We start from the raw sequence: 16,140 nt of genomic DNA on the forward strand, positions 1-16,140 counted from the left end.
AGAACAACTGGGTTAACGATCTGTATATTTCCATTAAAATCTTCACTGCAGTCCTTAGGTTTGACCATATCCTACTATTAACATATGGGCACTATTATTAGAATGGTTGCAACTCTGCTCTATGGTATCAGTCTTTTGCTACTGTCCAACTCCTTACCTCAATCAGTCTTTCCTCTTGCAATCTTCAGTTTTTACTAGTTAAAGCTTGATGTCACCTCATCACCATTTCCTGATTTTTCTCCTCTTCTATTTTCAACTGTGGTCATATCCTGCAGCACTAGGGACCATTGGGCCTTCAATTGGCTTTCTTACCCAGTTTAAGCTGGTAAGTAACAATACCTCCAGTATTTATCCCTCAGCAACATCACTAAGAACAAATTATCTGGTCATTTATCTCATTGCATTTTGTGGGAGCTTGCTGTGCGCAATTGGCTGCCATGTGCCTTACATTACAACAGTGACGACACAAAGTATTTCATTGGCTGTAAAGCACTTTGGGATGTCCTGAGATTGAGCAAGGCATTATAGAAATACAAGTTCTTTTAGAAACCACAACTGCACTGTGTGCGCTACCAATTGTATCCCATTTAATAATCTCAAAAGGTGGTCATAAAACAAGAGACACAAAAATTCTGTGCAAGGAGCCATCAGAGATGAAAATATCCCCAGGGAGAATATAAATGCCCAACATCCCTCCCTCTTTGTGCAGACACCAAACCTGCTAGCCTGGCTGGAAAAGCAGCAATGTGGTGGCTGGCATATGTGGAACCATTTCCCAGTAAGGAGTCAGCACCTTCAGGAGAGAAGTAAGATTAGAGACTTTCATATCATATATGCCCATCTGAACTTCCATTTATTACAACCAAAATTTCCACCATCAGGCATGTCAATGCACAGTCAGCCTGCCCCACTCATTTCACAGTATACCCTAAAAGCAATAACAATCCAAAAACAATCACATTTGTAACAGTTCCCTGTTTTATTGAAATACATCAAAGTCTTGGTTAATATTTAGTGTGTGTCACCAACATAAAATAATGGTGGCTGGTCTTTAATAGTCCGACTGCCCACCTTAAATATTCTTGTGCAAAAGAATCTACAATCAGCAGAGTTTCTCTTACAAATTAACCCCTAAAAACATTTTTAAGGGCAAAAAGGAGTGATAAAGCCAAGCAATTAATTTACTTAAGTCAGCCTTTAACCTAAACAAAAATATTTAAAAAAAACTGATTACATCTATGACATGCAAAACTGTACAATAATCTTACAAAAGGGGGAAAAAAAAACCCTAAAAACTCTTGAAAATAAATGATATGAAATTGCCAGAGTCAAAGGCAGGCCAGTCCCCACTGAACGCCAACACTGGTAAATGTCTTCTCCCCCTGTTTACAGTTCCCCGCACAATGATGCCTACAAATCACAGGTCGAGTGACAGCTCCCAGCGTCCTCTCCATTTTATCTGTACATCTAACTCCAGCAGGAAGATCATGCCCACTTCTTCCCCCCTCCCTCACGTTTCTGCTGTTTGAAACAAAAGTTCAAGGCAGTGACAGCTGTGGGGAGGCTTTTTAAAAAATATTCTGCACTTTCAAATCAGATGTCAAACCCATCTGAAATTTCATTTCATTCATTTAAACCAAAAGCAGCCTTACTGCATCCAACTGAGTCGGAGCTCGATTCAGACAGTAGGTGGGGCCCCCTTGCTTTCCCCACTCATCTCGTGCAAGGAAGGTTTTTTTAAACTAATTTTTCTCCCCTGCCGGCCTCCAACTACAAGGACTCAAAGGGTTGCCCGGACTACTGCCCAACAACTCACACCGGAGCCTATACGTTTGCCTTTTCCCAAAATGTTTTCGCACTCTTGGCTGCGAATTAAACCTTTAACATACTCGAGCCTCAATTAGCTTTGTGTCTCTTCCCCCTCCCCCGGTACAGAAAGCAATGTGTGGAACGTCGCGAGAAGTCGGCAGAAACGGACCGGTTGGGTTGAGGAATATACAAAGGGAATGTAGGAATCCTTTACTGGCAGAAGCAAACTAACCATTAAAGCATTCAATGTCCCAGGCTTTCAGACTGCAGGTTTTTGTGTTTAATAACAGTACATAAATATTTGGGGAGGGATGTGGCGAGGCAGACACGAGAAGGTGGCAGGGCAGTTAATTTCCCCTTCCCCACATCAGCTGTGTATAATGTACAAAAAAATATATATAATGTTGCTCTGATATCTGGGTGTTTAATCAAATACTGCCTTTGTATGACTACAAAAAGGGACATTCTTTATTCAAAACTGGATCAACAGATCTCCCCTGAACGGAGCAGAGCCTCAAACTAGTGCAGTCTCGTTTTTGATTTTGCAACATGCAACATAAATCAATCATTTTCCGTCTATATATCAGACTTGTATTACTGAAGTACAGTGGCTCTGTCTAAGTACTTTTCATCACAGCTTCATAGTTGCTGTTTCTTCTTAAACTTTAAATTTCAGCTGCATCTTGGGTACTACACTGAAGAACTATATATATATATATATATATATAGGTATAGATATATATAAGAATCTACCAGCAGGGACCGTGACACCACACACACAGTAACCTTTCCTTCAGTCGCTGTTTCAACAAGTAAAACTATACACAACTTTATATATATATACTTTATATATATTCTATATCACAAAAGATTTTTTTTCTGTTTTTCTTTTAGTACAATAAGGTTTGGTGATCTGTTTGCAGATGTACACACATCATTATTGCAAAATAAAATAATGAAAGGAAACCTGACCGCACTAGTACAGAGAAAGTAAAGCTGGCTGACACTTGGTTTGTGGAACAGATCTGGGTGATGATGGAAAATCCAGGCTGCACTTTCCCCACCCTGATTATTCTTTGAGGGTGTACGTGGCTAGTGAGGCTGCAATGGGAAACAACACCTTAAACATCAGTTACACGACTTAACCGAGATCCATTTTTTTTAAACCGGGTAAGCTACACCCACAAAGACCCTAAAGAGCAGCTAACGTCACTGTGTGAGAGGAAGGAGATTTACTTTTCCTCATTTTACGAGAGAGAAAAAGAGAGAGAGAAACGTAAAGCAGCCAGCAGGGAATAGCGCCCGCATGATGTGTGTGTGCGTGTGTGCAAGATTCACGAGATCAGGCCTTGGCCCTGGCTCCACAATGCTTGTGTTTCTTTTTGATGGATGTGCAGCATTTGCCCGGCACAGATCGGAGAGGGGAGTCGGACTTGGTGCAGCGAGACAGGAGTAAGGGCTGATTTGTTGGAATTTCTTCCCGGAATCGAGCGATTTCATGTTTCCCAGCTCACGTGCTCGGTGTTTTCCAGCAAGAGGGACTGTGGTTTGTGGGGTGAGATGGGGCTGGGCGGACTGCTCAGGTTGGAGCTGTTGGAGGCTGTGGAGTGTCTAGGGGAATCAGAATCCTGAAAGAACAAAAAAACCTGATGATTGATACAGTTAAACAAGCTGGGGTTCACTGAAAGCATCAATATAACTTTGCTGTAATTTGTTACCATGCCCTCTCCCACAATGCATATCCACAGGAAAACTATCCTCTATTTGGATGACAGCAAGGCACTCAACAAGAAAGCTTGAAATGAGAAAAGGCCAATTTAAAAAAATGTCAATAGGATGTGGGCAACACAGGACAGACAGTAGTTACTACCCATCCATCGTTACCCTCAGGACATAGTGAAGACTGGAATCAGACCCAGTAAGGATGGCAGCTCTCCTCACTGAAGGCTATTAATGAACTCAGTTGGTTTTAGTGACAAAAATACAGCAGATTGTGGTCAGTTTTTACCCCGAACTCTGGACCTCTGGATTTGTAGTCCAGTATCATAAAGACTAGCATGCTGTATCCACATCAAGCCTCCCCATCCCCACGGTCCATCCACCTCAATCATGGACTCATCGCCCCAGAATCGCTATACTCTCCTCCTAAACCCCATGTGCATCTTTCAGAGGAACAGGCTCTCCGATATTTAAACGACTCTCCCGGCTAATTTTAAATCGGCTCAACCGAGCTGGGTACAGTTGGACGCTGGGCTGGGTACAGTTGGGGGACGGGCTGGGCATAGTCGGACGCTGGGCTGGGTGCAGTCTGACGCTGGGCTGGGCACAGTCGGGCGCTGGGCTGGGCTGGGTACAGTCGGACGCTGGGCTGGGCACAGTCGGACGCTGGGCTGGGCACAGTCGGACGCTGGGCACAGTACAGTCGGACGCTGGGCTGGGCACAGGCAGACGCTGGGCTGGGCACAGTCGGACGCTGGGCACAGTACAGTCGGACGCTGGGCTGGGCACAGGCAGACGCTGGGCTGGGTGGAATTTAAATGCTGGAGGTGATGATCTCGGTGGATTGCATGGCTTTTTCTCAAGCTTGCCTTATATTAACAGATCTTACAGTCAAAGTTAGAAATCGGGACAGGAGGGAAAATGTACCAAAATTACATCACGTTCGAATTCCCTCGTTGGCACATCGCTTCCAGGATCCATCCCACCAGAGGATAGAGACCCATCAGACGGAGAGGTCATTGGCTGACGTTTGTTGATGTAGTTACCCCCTGAGAATTCCCTTCGAAGGGCACTTCCATTCTGTGCTGTCGATCCTGTAGAACATCATCAACATGTGAAGCATGCACATAGCGAATATGATTCTACAGCACAGTATGAGGATGTGCTAAAGGTTGTCTCATCGCAAAAATAAGGACTTAAGAGAAAATGAAATTAAATGCTAGCCAACAACAACTTGCATTTATATAGCGCCTTTAACGTAGCAAAATGTCCCAAGGTGCTTCACAGGAGTGTTAATTCACCTTAGAACTTTTCTTTTCAATTATGATTGTACAGACAATTAAGAATATCTTGTTTGTGTCATCGTCACTTTGCAAGTTGCCTCCAAAACTCTTTGCTGTTTTACGATTTGGAGGGCGAGTTTCCCATTTGCCCGTATTTTGATCCACTATTGGTAGCAGATCCCTCAGCCACCTGGATCCCAGTCTTTGGAACTCCCTCCCTAAACTGCCCCATTCCACTCTCCATCTTTAAAATCCTTGTCAACACCCATCTCTACGTGCAAGGCTTTGGTCACCCTTCACAGCTCTCCTCTCCCGTTCGGTTTTCCCTAATGCCTCAGGATATCGAGTATATAAATGCAAGTTGCTTTAGTAAACTGCGGTAGTCGGACCAAGGGGCACGGGTTCAAACTGGTGAATTTAGGTCCGATCTCAGAAAGCAGAACGCTGGACACTGATGGGGTGGGGGAAAAGGAGGCATTGTATAGATGGGCCAAATCTGTATCTGTTGTGTGATTTTAGGAACAGGTCTTGCCCACTTGAGCACTTTCCACTGACAGCGCAGCAGTAAATGGCTCAGCGTCAGAAGCAGGTGAACAAAGACTTGCTCGACAGCCCTCTTACAGCCCAGGAGAGGTAAAGGGCGCAGCCAACCGCAGCATTAACAATGTCGAGTGGCCTGCATCCGAACAGGACCATTACATCACGGGTTTACAGATTCCTTAAGGAAATAGACCGAGTGTCAAATCTTACTTGACGAGAGCCCACTGCTGGCACTCATGGAGCGTCCTGGCTCTGTGCGAGACCGTGCAATGGCGGGGATGCTGACCGAGGCGCTAAACATAGTCCGACTCTTCTCATCCTGAGGGCGCAGATTCTATAAAGAAACAATCGGGGTGGGGGAGGGGGGGGAAAATGATCAACTAAGACATCTGTACAATTTAAACAGGAGGAGCCAAGAGATTATTACACGAGAGGTCTTTATTTAACGGCTTAGTGTTCTGGTTAAACCAGCCAGCTCCACTCACAGTGGAACAGCACTAAGTACTTGTGAAATGTCGCTTCAGTCCATTTCTAAACCCTATTTACTCCTCCTCCATTGCTGAAGGAGTGGAGTCTGCTGGGACGGGAAGGGCAAGGCAGTGAAAACTGGCAGACTATTCAACTGTGGGGGCATCGCCGGATAGCCGGAACCTGTCTTTATGCGCAGTTGCCGGCAGGGATTACTGGACGAGAGAGCTGAGGATAATCGTTGCACCCCCACTGCTGCCCAGAGGCTGAGATCGAGCAGCACAGCACAGCACAGGCCACTAAACCTGGGATTGCCTGGTCCACACAGCTTAGTGCTACGCTGGGGGACCTGACCGGGGCAGCTCACCAGACAGCAGAACAGCACTACCTGTGAAGGTGTACATATATTCCAGTTGTCCACTAATAATAACTGGGGCAAGTAACTGGGCATCACCCACCATCCTGTAGCATATATAGCTACACTTGATACGTGTAGCACAATTGTGTATTGAAGAGTCCTGGCAGAGATGAAAATGTCGGTTTCCGAGTGGATCCGAGTGATGAATGAGTTGCCGCAGCACTTCACTTGCCCTAATTATATTATAGAAAATACTAATTTTCCAATTTGTTTAAAATTTTCAACAAATTATTTTGTCCGGCTCACAAAATGGCAATTTGAGTTATCAAATTCACTCGAGCTATCATCATTCAAACAAAAATGGCAATAGCAGATCAAACAAATCACCAAATGCAGTGGCCACCTGCACAGAGGCTTGTGATGGTGAAAAGCTAGGCGACAGTTTTAATACAGCAAAGCTCAGAGACAGACAACAGTCATAAACAATTCAAAGTTCCTGCAGCATGAGTCTCTGCTTTTATCAGAGCTCCACACACACTATTTTATTACAACTCATTCCGTTCAGAACCCAGCATCACTTAAGATTCAGGTCAGGCAGCTTTTGTGGAGAGAGAAACAAGTGTTAAAGTTTCAGATCGATGACCTTTCATCATCATCAGAGGCAGTCCCTCTAAATCGAGGAAGACTTGCTTCCACTCTAAAAGTGAGTTCTCAGGTGACTGAACAGTCCAATACGGGAATTACAGTCTCTGTCACAGGTGGGACAGACAGTGGTTGAAGGAAAGGGTGGGTGGGGAGTCTGGTTTGCCGCACGCTCCTTCCGCTGCCTGTGCTTGTTTTCTGCATGCTCTCGGTGACGAGACTCGAGGTGCTCAGCGCCCTCCCGGATGCTTTTCCTCCACTAAGGGCAGTCTTTGGCCAGGGACTCCCAGGTGTCGGTGGGGATGTTGCACTTTATCAAGGAGGCTTTGAGGGTGTCCTTGAACCGTTTCCTCTGCCCACCTTTCATTAGAACTTATAGGTCATCGACCTGAAACGTTAACTCTGTTTCTCTCTCTCTCCACAGATGCTGCCTGACCTGCTGAGTATTTCCAGCATTTTCTGTTTTTATGTCAGATTCCCAGCACCCGCAGTATTTTGCCTTTTGTTTTAGTGTTAAGATTGCTTTGAATATCTTATTCACAACACAGCACAAGTAGCATCTCCTGGAGGTAGTGGTGTTATCAGATTAGGTTTAAAATAACAGGGAACATTTTGAGCACCGGCACAATCAGCTTTCAAGCTAATCACCTGTAAAATATTAAGGGGTCAGCCGTGGCTCACATGTCTTTGAGCCAGAAGGTCGTGGGTTCAAACCCCACTCCAGAAACTTGAGCACATAATTCAGACTGACACTCGAGTGCGGTGCTGAGGGAGTGCTGCACTGTCGGAAGTGACGTGCTTCGGATGAGATGTTAAACTGAGGCCCCTTCTGCCCTCTCGGGTGGATGTAAAAGATCCCACGGCACTATTCGAAGAGCAGTTCACCCCGGTGTCCTGGCCAATATTTATCCCTCAACGAACATCGCTAAAACATATTAACTGGTCTTTATCACATTGCTGTTTGTGGGAGCTTGCTGTGCTCAAATTGGCTGCCGCATTTCCCACATTACAACAGTGACTGCACTCCAAAAGTACTTCAATGGCTGCAAAGCACTTTGGGATGTCCGGAGGCTGTGAAAGGCGCTATATAAATGCAAGTTCTTTCTTTCAGAGTATCTTAAATTTATCCCATTTTGGAACATTTTCTTCCCACACCACAGTTCATTCCCTGAAAAATGACCGGCTCCAGTGACTCTGCTAATTCTATGTCTTTCAGAAGCTCATGAGAACAGGCAGGCTTGACTTAACTCCCGTCTCTTTCTCTTTCTCTCTCGCTATCTGCTCACCAATCCCTCCCCTTACCCCAAACAACACAACTGAGATCAGAAACCTGCCATGTCTGGGGGAGAAATGCTGAGAGCTTTGCACCAAGTACCCAGGAGGTTTACAGTACACAGAAAGAAGCTGCTGTTTGGGAGATGCTAAGGGTTGAAGCGGATGGCATGATGCAAGGTTTGGTTAGTGCCACACACACACACACACACACACACACACCCACACAGGCACTGCATATCGGTTAGTGACATGGCCACCACACACACCATACCCTCGGTGTGATGGAATGTGGCGAGCTGGAGGCAGAGTCTGGTGGAGGGGAACAGGCAGGGATTTGGGGATCGTGGTACAGGAAGTTCTCGGCAGAGTGGACAGTCATGTGATAAACGTGCTCAAAGTTGGTTGGAGCGGAGATCAGGCTGAAGTGATGATTGGGGGGTGGATGGGGGGAGCCTGGCTATCGAGGGAGCAACAGAAGGAAAGAAGTGTCATGGAAAAGAAAAAAAGAAGCATGAAATCAACTGGAGGAATCCATCAGTTGCAGGCAGTAATGATACAGAAAGGTGGCAGCAGCTTAAAGTCATGTAAAAATCCAACCTTAAAAAGTACAGATTAAGTAAAAAACTCACAAATTACACATCTGTTCTTAGACCAATAAAGAGAAACTGTAGCCTACAACTGATTACTGATCTTCCAAAATTCACATTCAGTGTTGCCATAAGGATTTGACCCCAATTATGAAGGGCCATGAATCATTTTGCTCCTTTAAAGATGTTCTATAAATGTAAATGGTTGTCATTAATGATGGTGCCTGTGTACCCTTGGCTAACTCACCATTGGCAAATCCTTCAAGATCTGGATACCATCACCTGGACCCATGTGTACGATATGGTTGAAGTTAGTTGGGTTTGAGATTAACTTAGATCTCATTTCTGGATCCCGAAGCATTTCTCTGCAACAGAAAAGGAATTTAAAATCATCTTACATTCAAATAAATTTAGAAAAAAATAACTTTGCCCTCTCCTTTTTTTTGGTTATTTACTCCTGTTTTAAAACCCTCTCTCCCTTTCTCTTATTGGCTCAGAGGTAATGTTCACTGTTTATTGTCGCTCTCTAGCTGGATGTCGAGAGACACGGGAAAGCATTTCCCCACTGAAGCACTAGCTTAGGCCGAGGACAAGATATGGGAAGGGCAGGGACGGGTCGGAAGAGCAGAGTATCCACAGCACCAACATACCACAAACCCCCAAAATTTAACCCCCTTTGGAGCCAGCCATACACAGCTGTATTTTCCAGAGTAGTGACAAAATAAATCCCACATCTACGTGACAACAGGTGCCCATGGCACAGTGAATCATCGCCACCAACAGCCGGTTGTAATGAAAGTACTTTTAGGAACACCCGTCAATTACAGCAAGTTACCGCTGACCACGTTTACCAACAGTAGTTTTTAATCACAGGGTGAGGGACAAGGGATTCACACCGGTAGCAAGCCAGAGGTTCGCCACTGCAAGGAATGTGGTATTGCTTGGTGGTGTCTAGATTGGTTATATAGTTTATTAGGAATAAAAACAGAAAATGCTGGAAATACATACAGCAGGGAAAGACAGATTGTTAACTGGGGCAGACCATTAATCAGCCCTAGTGATAGACTCTCAAATGTTTTCTGGATTCACATATTGATGGATCAGCTTTCATGTTTTGAGGTCATATTTCCAGGAATTACTTCTGCTCCTGTTTATATTTCTCAGTGCTCCTTCCTTCTGTTTGGGAAATCAGACTAAGGTCTAATGTGGACAGGGCAAGGGGGGGGCGGGGAGGGGGGAAACAGGGCAAGGGGAGGGCAGGGTAGGGTGTTGTGGAGCCACCTAGTGGACTGATATTACTGATGTAATAACAATAAAGCCATGCGCTCTGCATAGTTCTACCCAGGAGCCATGTTGTGCAACTGTGTGTGTTTACTGTGTCTCAAGATATCACAGATTGGCGACGAGGATGCGATTTTCGGATTCCCTATCTGAAATTTTTGATGGAGGATAATCCTGCCAACAGACGGAGAGACTGTTAGAGGTTCTTCATTTTAAAGCTTAAAAATCCTAAGTAAATTTGAAACACACGTGGCTGAACTGTCGACGTTGCCAGATTCCAGATGGCCATGTCTATGAGAATAATAGGGCGCTTGGATGAGTTCCAGCATGACCGAGAGACTTTTGGAGTGAATGTGGAGCAGCTAGAAATGTTTTTCACTGCGAATAGTATCGACAAAGTCTCCGATGATGTAAACCGTAATCAGGTGGTTTTAGAAATGAAACGGGCTATTTTCTTGACTGAAGCAGGCCCCGAGGTGTATGAAACCCTGAAAAATGTGCTTGTTCCCACCAAGCCGAAGGACAGACCACTAAAGGAGACTCTTAGAACAGCAGTACAGTCCTGAGCCCTTGGAAATTTCTAAAAGTTATCATTTTGGAACACGCGTGCCCACTTTGTGGGTTGAAAAATGACCAAATCAGAAGTAAATTGTTGATAACCCCTAACTTGACCTTTGATTTAGTTTGTCAGACAGCTACGTCAATGGATATGGCCGACCGATACTCCTGAGAATTCTACGCCATTTCCAGTCGTCAGACAACCGAGGTGAATCGGCTGCAGGCTAAAAGTAAAAGGCAGTTGGGCCCCCAAGCCCTCAGCCACTGGCCAAGGTAACAGAGCATTGAAGTCATGCTATCAGCATCTGGGACAATACATCGCTCAAAACTATCCATATGTGAAGGCACACATGGCAAGGAAACTGGGCTTCTTGCGAAGATGTGCCGACAGGAAAGTAAACCGACTGGCAATGTTAGAAGTAGAAATCGCCAGACACTATATCGAACTGGAGAGAAGCAGCAGGACGAGGAGTTTGTGGAGATTCACGTCATCAGGAGCATGAAGGTATTTAACAGCGATTCGTGAAGTATTGTCATCCAAGTAGATGTCACAGGTACCAGGATACCAACGGAAATCGACACTGGTGCATCCGTGAGCGTAATACCGGAATTGCTATATCGCAAAAGTTGCGTGATTATCGACTAGAGATATTGAATGTAGAACTGCGAAGCTACTCAGGAGAGCTAATCCCTACAGTAGGAAGTGCTACCATATCAATGAAATATAAGGATCAATATCAGAGTTTGCCTGTCATAGTAGTGCCAGGGGACAAGCCTGCCTTGATAGAAGCACGACCATTCAATAAGATTGTTGTGCATCTGTAAAGCATGCACTTCCATGTTCCGCCACCAGGGAGTGCATCCCCTGAAGTCCAAGGGATCCCAGCATCCCTTGGGAGCACTGTATATAAGCCGGCCCCTAAGGCCTGTTCCTCACTCTGGAGTGTCTGAATAAAGACTGAGGTCACTGTTACTTTAACCTCACTGTGTGCAGCCTCATCTGTGTTAGGAACACAATAACTGGCGACGAGAATACGAATCTAAAGCAAAGATGCAGCAAACTGTGGGCATCCTGGGGAAGTTCTCGGAGGGTGAGGACTGGAAAGCCTATGTTGAACGGCTGGACCAGTACTTTGTAGCCAACGAGCTGGACGGAGACGGAAGTGCTGCAAAAAGGGGAGCGGTCCTCCTCACAGTCTGCGGGGCACCGACCTACGGACTCATGAAGAATCTTCTGGCTCCGGTGAAACCCACAGGTAAGTCGTATGAGGAGCTGTGTACACTGGTTCGGGAGCATCTTAACCCGAGGGAGAGAGTGCTGAAGGCGAGGTATCGGTTCTACACGTGCCAGCGATCTGAAGGTCAGGAAGTGGCGAGCTACGTCGCCAAGCTAAGGCGACTTGCAGGACAATGTGAGTTTGATGGCTACCTGGAGCAGATGCTCAGAGACTTTTTTGTACTGAGCATTGGCCACGAGACCATCCTATGAAAACTTTTAACTGTAGAGACACCGACCCTCAGTAAGGCCGTTGCGATAGCACAAGCATTTATGTCCACCAGTGATAACACCAAACAAATCTCTCAGCACACAAGTGCTAGCAATGTTCATAAATTAACTGGAACTGTGTTTGCAAGCAGAAATGTACAGGACAGAAACCACAAGTCTGCAAACGCCAGCAGGCCTCAGGTCACCCAGATGACTCAGAGTCCACAACAAAGGATGAATGCAAGGCAATTCACACCTTGTTGGCGGTGTGGAGGCTTCCATTCAGCCTATTCATGCTACTTCAAAGGGTATGTTTGAAAGAGCTGTGGAACAATGGAGCACCTCCAGCGAGCTTGCAGATGAGCTGCAAGCTCTGCAAAACCTGCTAACCACCATGTGGCAGAGGAAGATCGGTTCATAGTGGATCAAAGCAATTTCACACCTGAGAGAGAGGAGGCAGATGCTGAAGTACACGGGGTGCACACATTTTCGACGAAATGTCCACCTATAAGGCTAAATGTAAATTGAATGGCTTACCCGTAGCTATGGAACTGGACATTGGCGCGAGCCAATCCATCATGAGTAAAAAGATGTTTGAGAGACTGTGGTTCAACAAGGCATTCAGACCAGCCCTGAGCCCATCCACACGAAACTGAGAACGTACAACAAAGAGCTCATTACTGTCCTGGGCAGCGCCATGGTCAAGGTCACCAACGAGGGCACGGTGCACAAATTGCCACTCTGGATTGTCCCAGGCGATGGCCCCACACTGCTTGGAAGGAGCTGGCTGGGCAAAATACGTTGGAACAGGGATGATATCCGAGCGCTATCACATGTCGATGAGGCCTCACGTACCCAGGTTCTTAACAAATTTCCTTCCCTTTTTGAGCCAGGCATTGGAAACTTTTCCGGGGCGAAGGTGCGGATCCACTTGGTCCCAGAGACACGACCCATTCACCACAAGGCGCGAGCGGTACGTCACATGATGAAGTAGAGACTGGAAATCGAGCTGGACAGGGTGCAACGCAAGGGCATCATCTCCCCAGTGGAATTCAGCGAGTGGGCCAGCCCAATTGTTCCAGTACTCAAAAGTGATGGCAGGGTCAGGATTTGTGGCGATTATAAAGTAACTATTAATCGTTTCTCGCTACAGGACCAATAACCGCTACCTAAGGCAGACAACTATTTGCGACGTTGGCAGGAGGCAAGACGTTCACCAAGCTCGACTTGACTTCGGCCTCCATGACGCAGGAGCTGGAGGAGTCTTCGAAGGGCCTCACCTGCATCAACACGCACAAGGGACTGTTCATCTACAACAGATGCCCGTTTGGAATTCGGTCGGCTGCAGCGATCTTCCAGAGAAACATGGAGAGCCTACTCAAGTCGGTACCACACACTGGTTTTTCAGGACGACATATTGGTCACGGGTCGGGACACTGTCGAGCAGCGACTGGATCGCGTAGGGCTGCGGCTGAAGAGGTAGAAATGCGTCTTCATGGCAACAGAAGTGGAGTTTTTGGGGCGAAAGATCACGGCGGATGGCATTTGGCCCACAGACGCCAAGACAGAGGCTATAAGGAACGCACCCAGGCCACAGAACGTCATGGAGCTGCGGTCGTTCCTGGGACTCCTCAACTGTGTTATTGCGTAAAGGTGAGAACTGGGTATGGGGAAAAAAACAAGTAATTGCTTTTGTGAAAGCCAGAAACAAGCTGCTTGTATTGCATAACCCGTGTAAAAGAATTGTGCTAGCATGTGAGGCGTCGTCGTATGGAGTCAGGTGTGTATTACAACAAGCTAACGTTGTAGGGAAGTTGCAACCTGTCGCCTATGCCTCCAGGAGCTTGTCTAAGGCCGAGAGGGCCTACAGCATGATTGAGAAAGAGGCATTAGCGTGTGTGTTCGGGGTAAAGAAAATGCATCAGTATCTGTTTGGCCTCAAATTTGAGCTGGAAACCGATCACAAGCCCCTCATATCCCTGTTTGCTGAAAACAAGGGGATAAATACTAATGCCTCAGCCCGCATACAAAGGTGGGCACTTGCGCTATCAGCGTATAACTATACCATTCACCACAGGCCAGGCACCGAGAACTGTGCGGATGCTCTCAGTTGGCTACCATTGCCCTAGTTATTGTGTTCCAAACACAGATGAGACTGCACACAGGGAGGTTAAAGTAACAGTGACCTCAGTCTTTATTAAGACACTCCAGAGTGAGGAACAGGCCTTAGGGGCCGGCTTATGTGCAGTGCTCCCAAGGGATGCTGGGATCCCTTGGGACTTCAGGGTATGCGCTCCCTGGTGGCGGAACATGGGAGTGCATGCTTTACAGATACACAACAAAGATCATGGCTGATCATTCACCTCAGTACCCCTTTCCTGCTTTCTCTCCATACCCCTTGATCCCTTTAGCTGTAAGGGCCATATCTAACTCCCTCTTGAATATATTCAATGAACTGGCATCAACAACTCTCTGCGGTAGGGAATTCCACAGGTTAACCACTCTCTGAGTGAAGAAGTTTCTCCTCATCTCAGTTCTAAATGGCTTACCCCTTATCCTTAGACTGTGTCCTCTGGTTCTGGACTTCCCCAACATCGGAAACATTCTTCCTGCATTTAACCTGTCCAGTCCCGTCAGAATTTTATATGTTTCTATTAGGTCCCCTCTCAACCTTCTAAACTCCAGTGAATACAGGTCCAGTTGATCCAGTCTCTCCTGATATGTCAGTCCTGCCATCCCTGGAATCAGTCTGGTGAACCTTCGCTGCACTCCCTCAATAGCAAGAACGTCCTTCCTCAGATTAGGAGACCAAAACTGAACACAATATTCAAAGTGAGGCTTCACCAAGGCCCTATACAACTGCAGTAAGGCCTCCCTGCTCCTATACTCAAATCCCCTAGCTATGAAGGCCAACATGCCATTTGCCTTCTTCACCGTCTGCCTGTACCTGCATGCCAACCTTCAATGACTGATGCACCATGACACCCAGGTACCGTTGCACCTCCCCCTTTCCTAATCTGCCGCCATTCAGATAATATTCTATCTTCGTGTTTTTGCCCCCAAAGTAGATAACCTCACATTTATCCACATTATACTGCATCTGCCATGCATTTGCCCATTCACCTAACCTGTCCAAGTCACCCTGCAGCCTCTTAGCGTCCCCCTCACAGCTCACACTGCCACCCAGCTTAGTGTCATCTGCAAACTTGGGAGATATTAGTCAATTCCTTCATCTAAATCATTAATGTATATTGTAAATAGCTGTGGTCCCAGCATTGAGCCCTGCCGCACCCCACTAGTCACTGATAGGTAGAAATTGGTTGGGATCACTGAAGCTGGATTGGAATGAGATTTTTCAAATGGAAGCGTAATTTGCATCGAAAGATGTGATCATTAAGCACTATCTGAAGGTGTTCCCATGAGACAAGCAGTCCGATTCAAGACGAGTGTCAGAGTCGAGAAGGACGCAAGACCAGTTTACTGCAAGCCACGTCCCGTACCATATGCATTCAAGGAGAAAGTTGAGCAAGAATTCAAAAGACTAGAAACTGAGAACATTATCTCCCAAGTAGATCTGAGTAATTGGGCAACACCCATTATTGTTGTACCCAAGTCCGATGGTAAGGTTGTGTGGTGATTATAAGGTAGCCGTAAACCAGGTTCGAGAGTGTAATCTACCCAATATGTTGCCAAATGTGGAAGATTTGCTCACAACGCTTTAAAAAAAAATGTATTTATGGGATGTGGGCATCGCTGGCGAGGTCAGCATTTATTGCCCATCTCTAATTGCCCTTGAAAAGGTGGTGGTGGTGAGCCACCTTCTTGCACCACTGCAGTCCTTGTGCTGAAGGTACTCCCCCACTGTGCTGTCCAGGATTTTGACCCAGCGACAATGAAGGAACGGCATTATATTTCCGAGGTGATGATGCTCCCATGCACCTGTTGCCCTTGTCCTTCTAGGTGGTAGAGGTTGCGGTTTGGGAGATGCTGCTGAAGAAGCCGTAGCAAGTTGCTGCAGTGCATCTTATAGATGGTACACACTGCAGCCACACTGCACTGGTGGTGGAGGGAGTGAATTTTTAAAGTGGTGGATGGGGAGTCAATCAAGCGGGTTGCTTTGTCCTGGATGATGTC

The 16,140-nt window shown here is 46.3% G+C and overlaps 1 protein-coding gene across 1 annotated transcript in view; it reads right to left on the bottom strand.

Moving 5' to 3' along the window:
- Window positions 1–960: 960 nt before the first annotated feature.
- The window catches only part of LOC139266669 (serine/threonine-protein kinase MRCK alpha-like), a 550,926-nt gene continuing 535,746 nt past the window's right edge, over window positions 961–16,140 (bottom strand). Inside the window, exons 15-19 of the mRNA XM_070884257.1 lie at window positions 8,929–9,046; window positions 8,366–8,551; window positions 5,562–5,685; window positions 4,456–4,622; window positions 961–3,437 (exon numbers count right to left, since the gene is read on the bottom strand). Of these exons, the coding sequence (XP_070740358.1) occupies window positions 3,306–3,437; window positions 4,456–4,622; window positions 5,562–5,685; window positions 8,366–8,551; window positions 8,929–9,046 (727 nt within the window). The 3' untranslated portion in view covers window positions 961–3,305. The remainder of the gene's footprint in view (window positions 3,438–4,455; window positions 4,623–5,561; window positions 5,686–8,365; window positions 8,552–8,928; window positions 9,047–16,140) is intronic.

Source organism: Pristiophorus japonicus, chromosome 7 (genome assembly GCF_044704955.1).
Source record: "Pristiophorus japonicus isolate sPriJap1 chromosome 7, sPriJap1.hap1, whole genome shotgun sequence".
Lineage (NCBI taxonomy): Eukaryota > Metazoa > Chordata > Chondrichthyes > Pristiophoridae > Pristiophorus > Pristiophorus japonicus.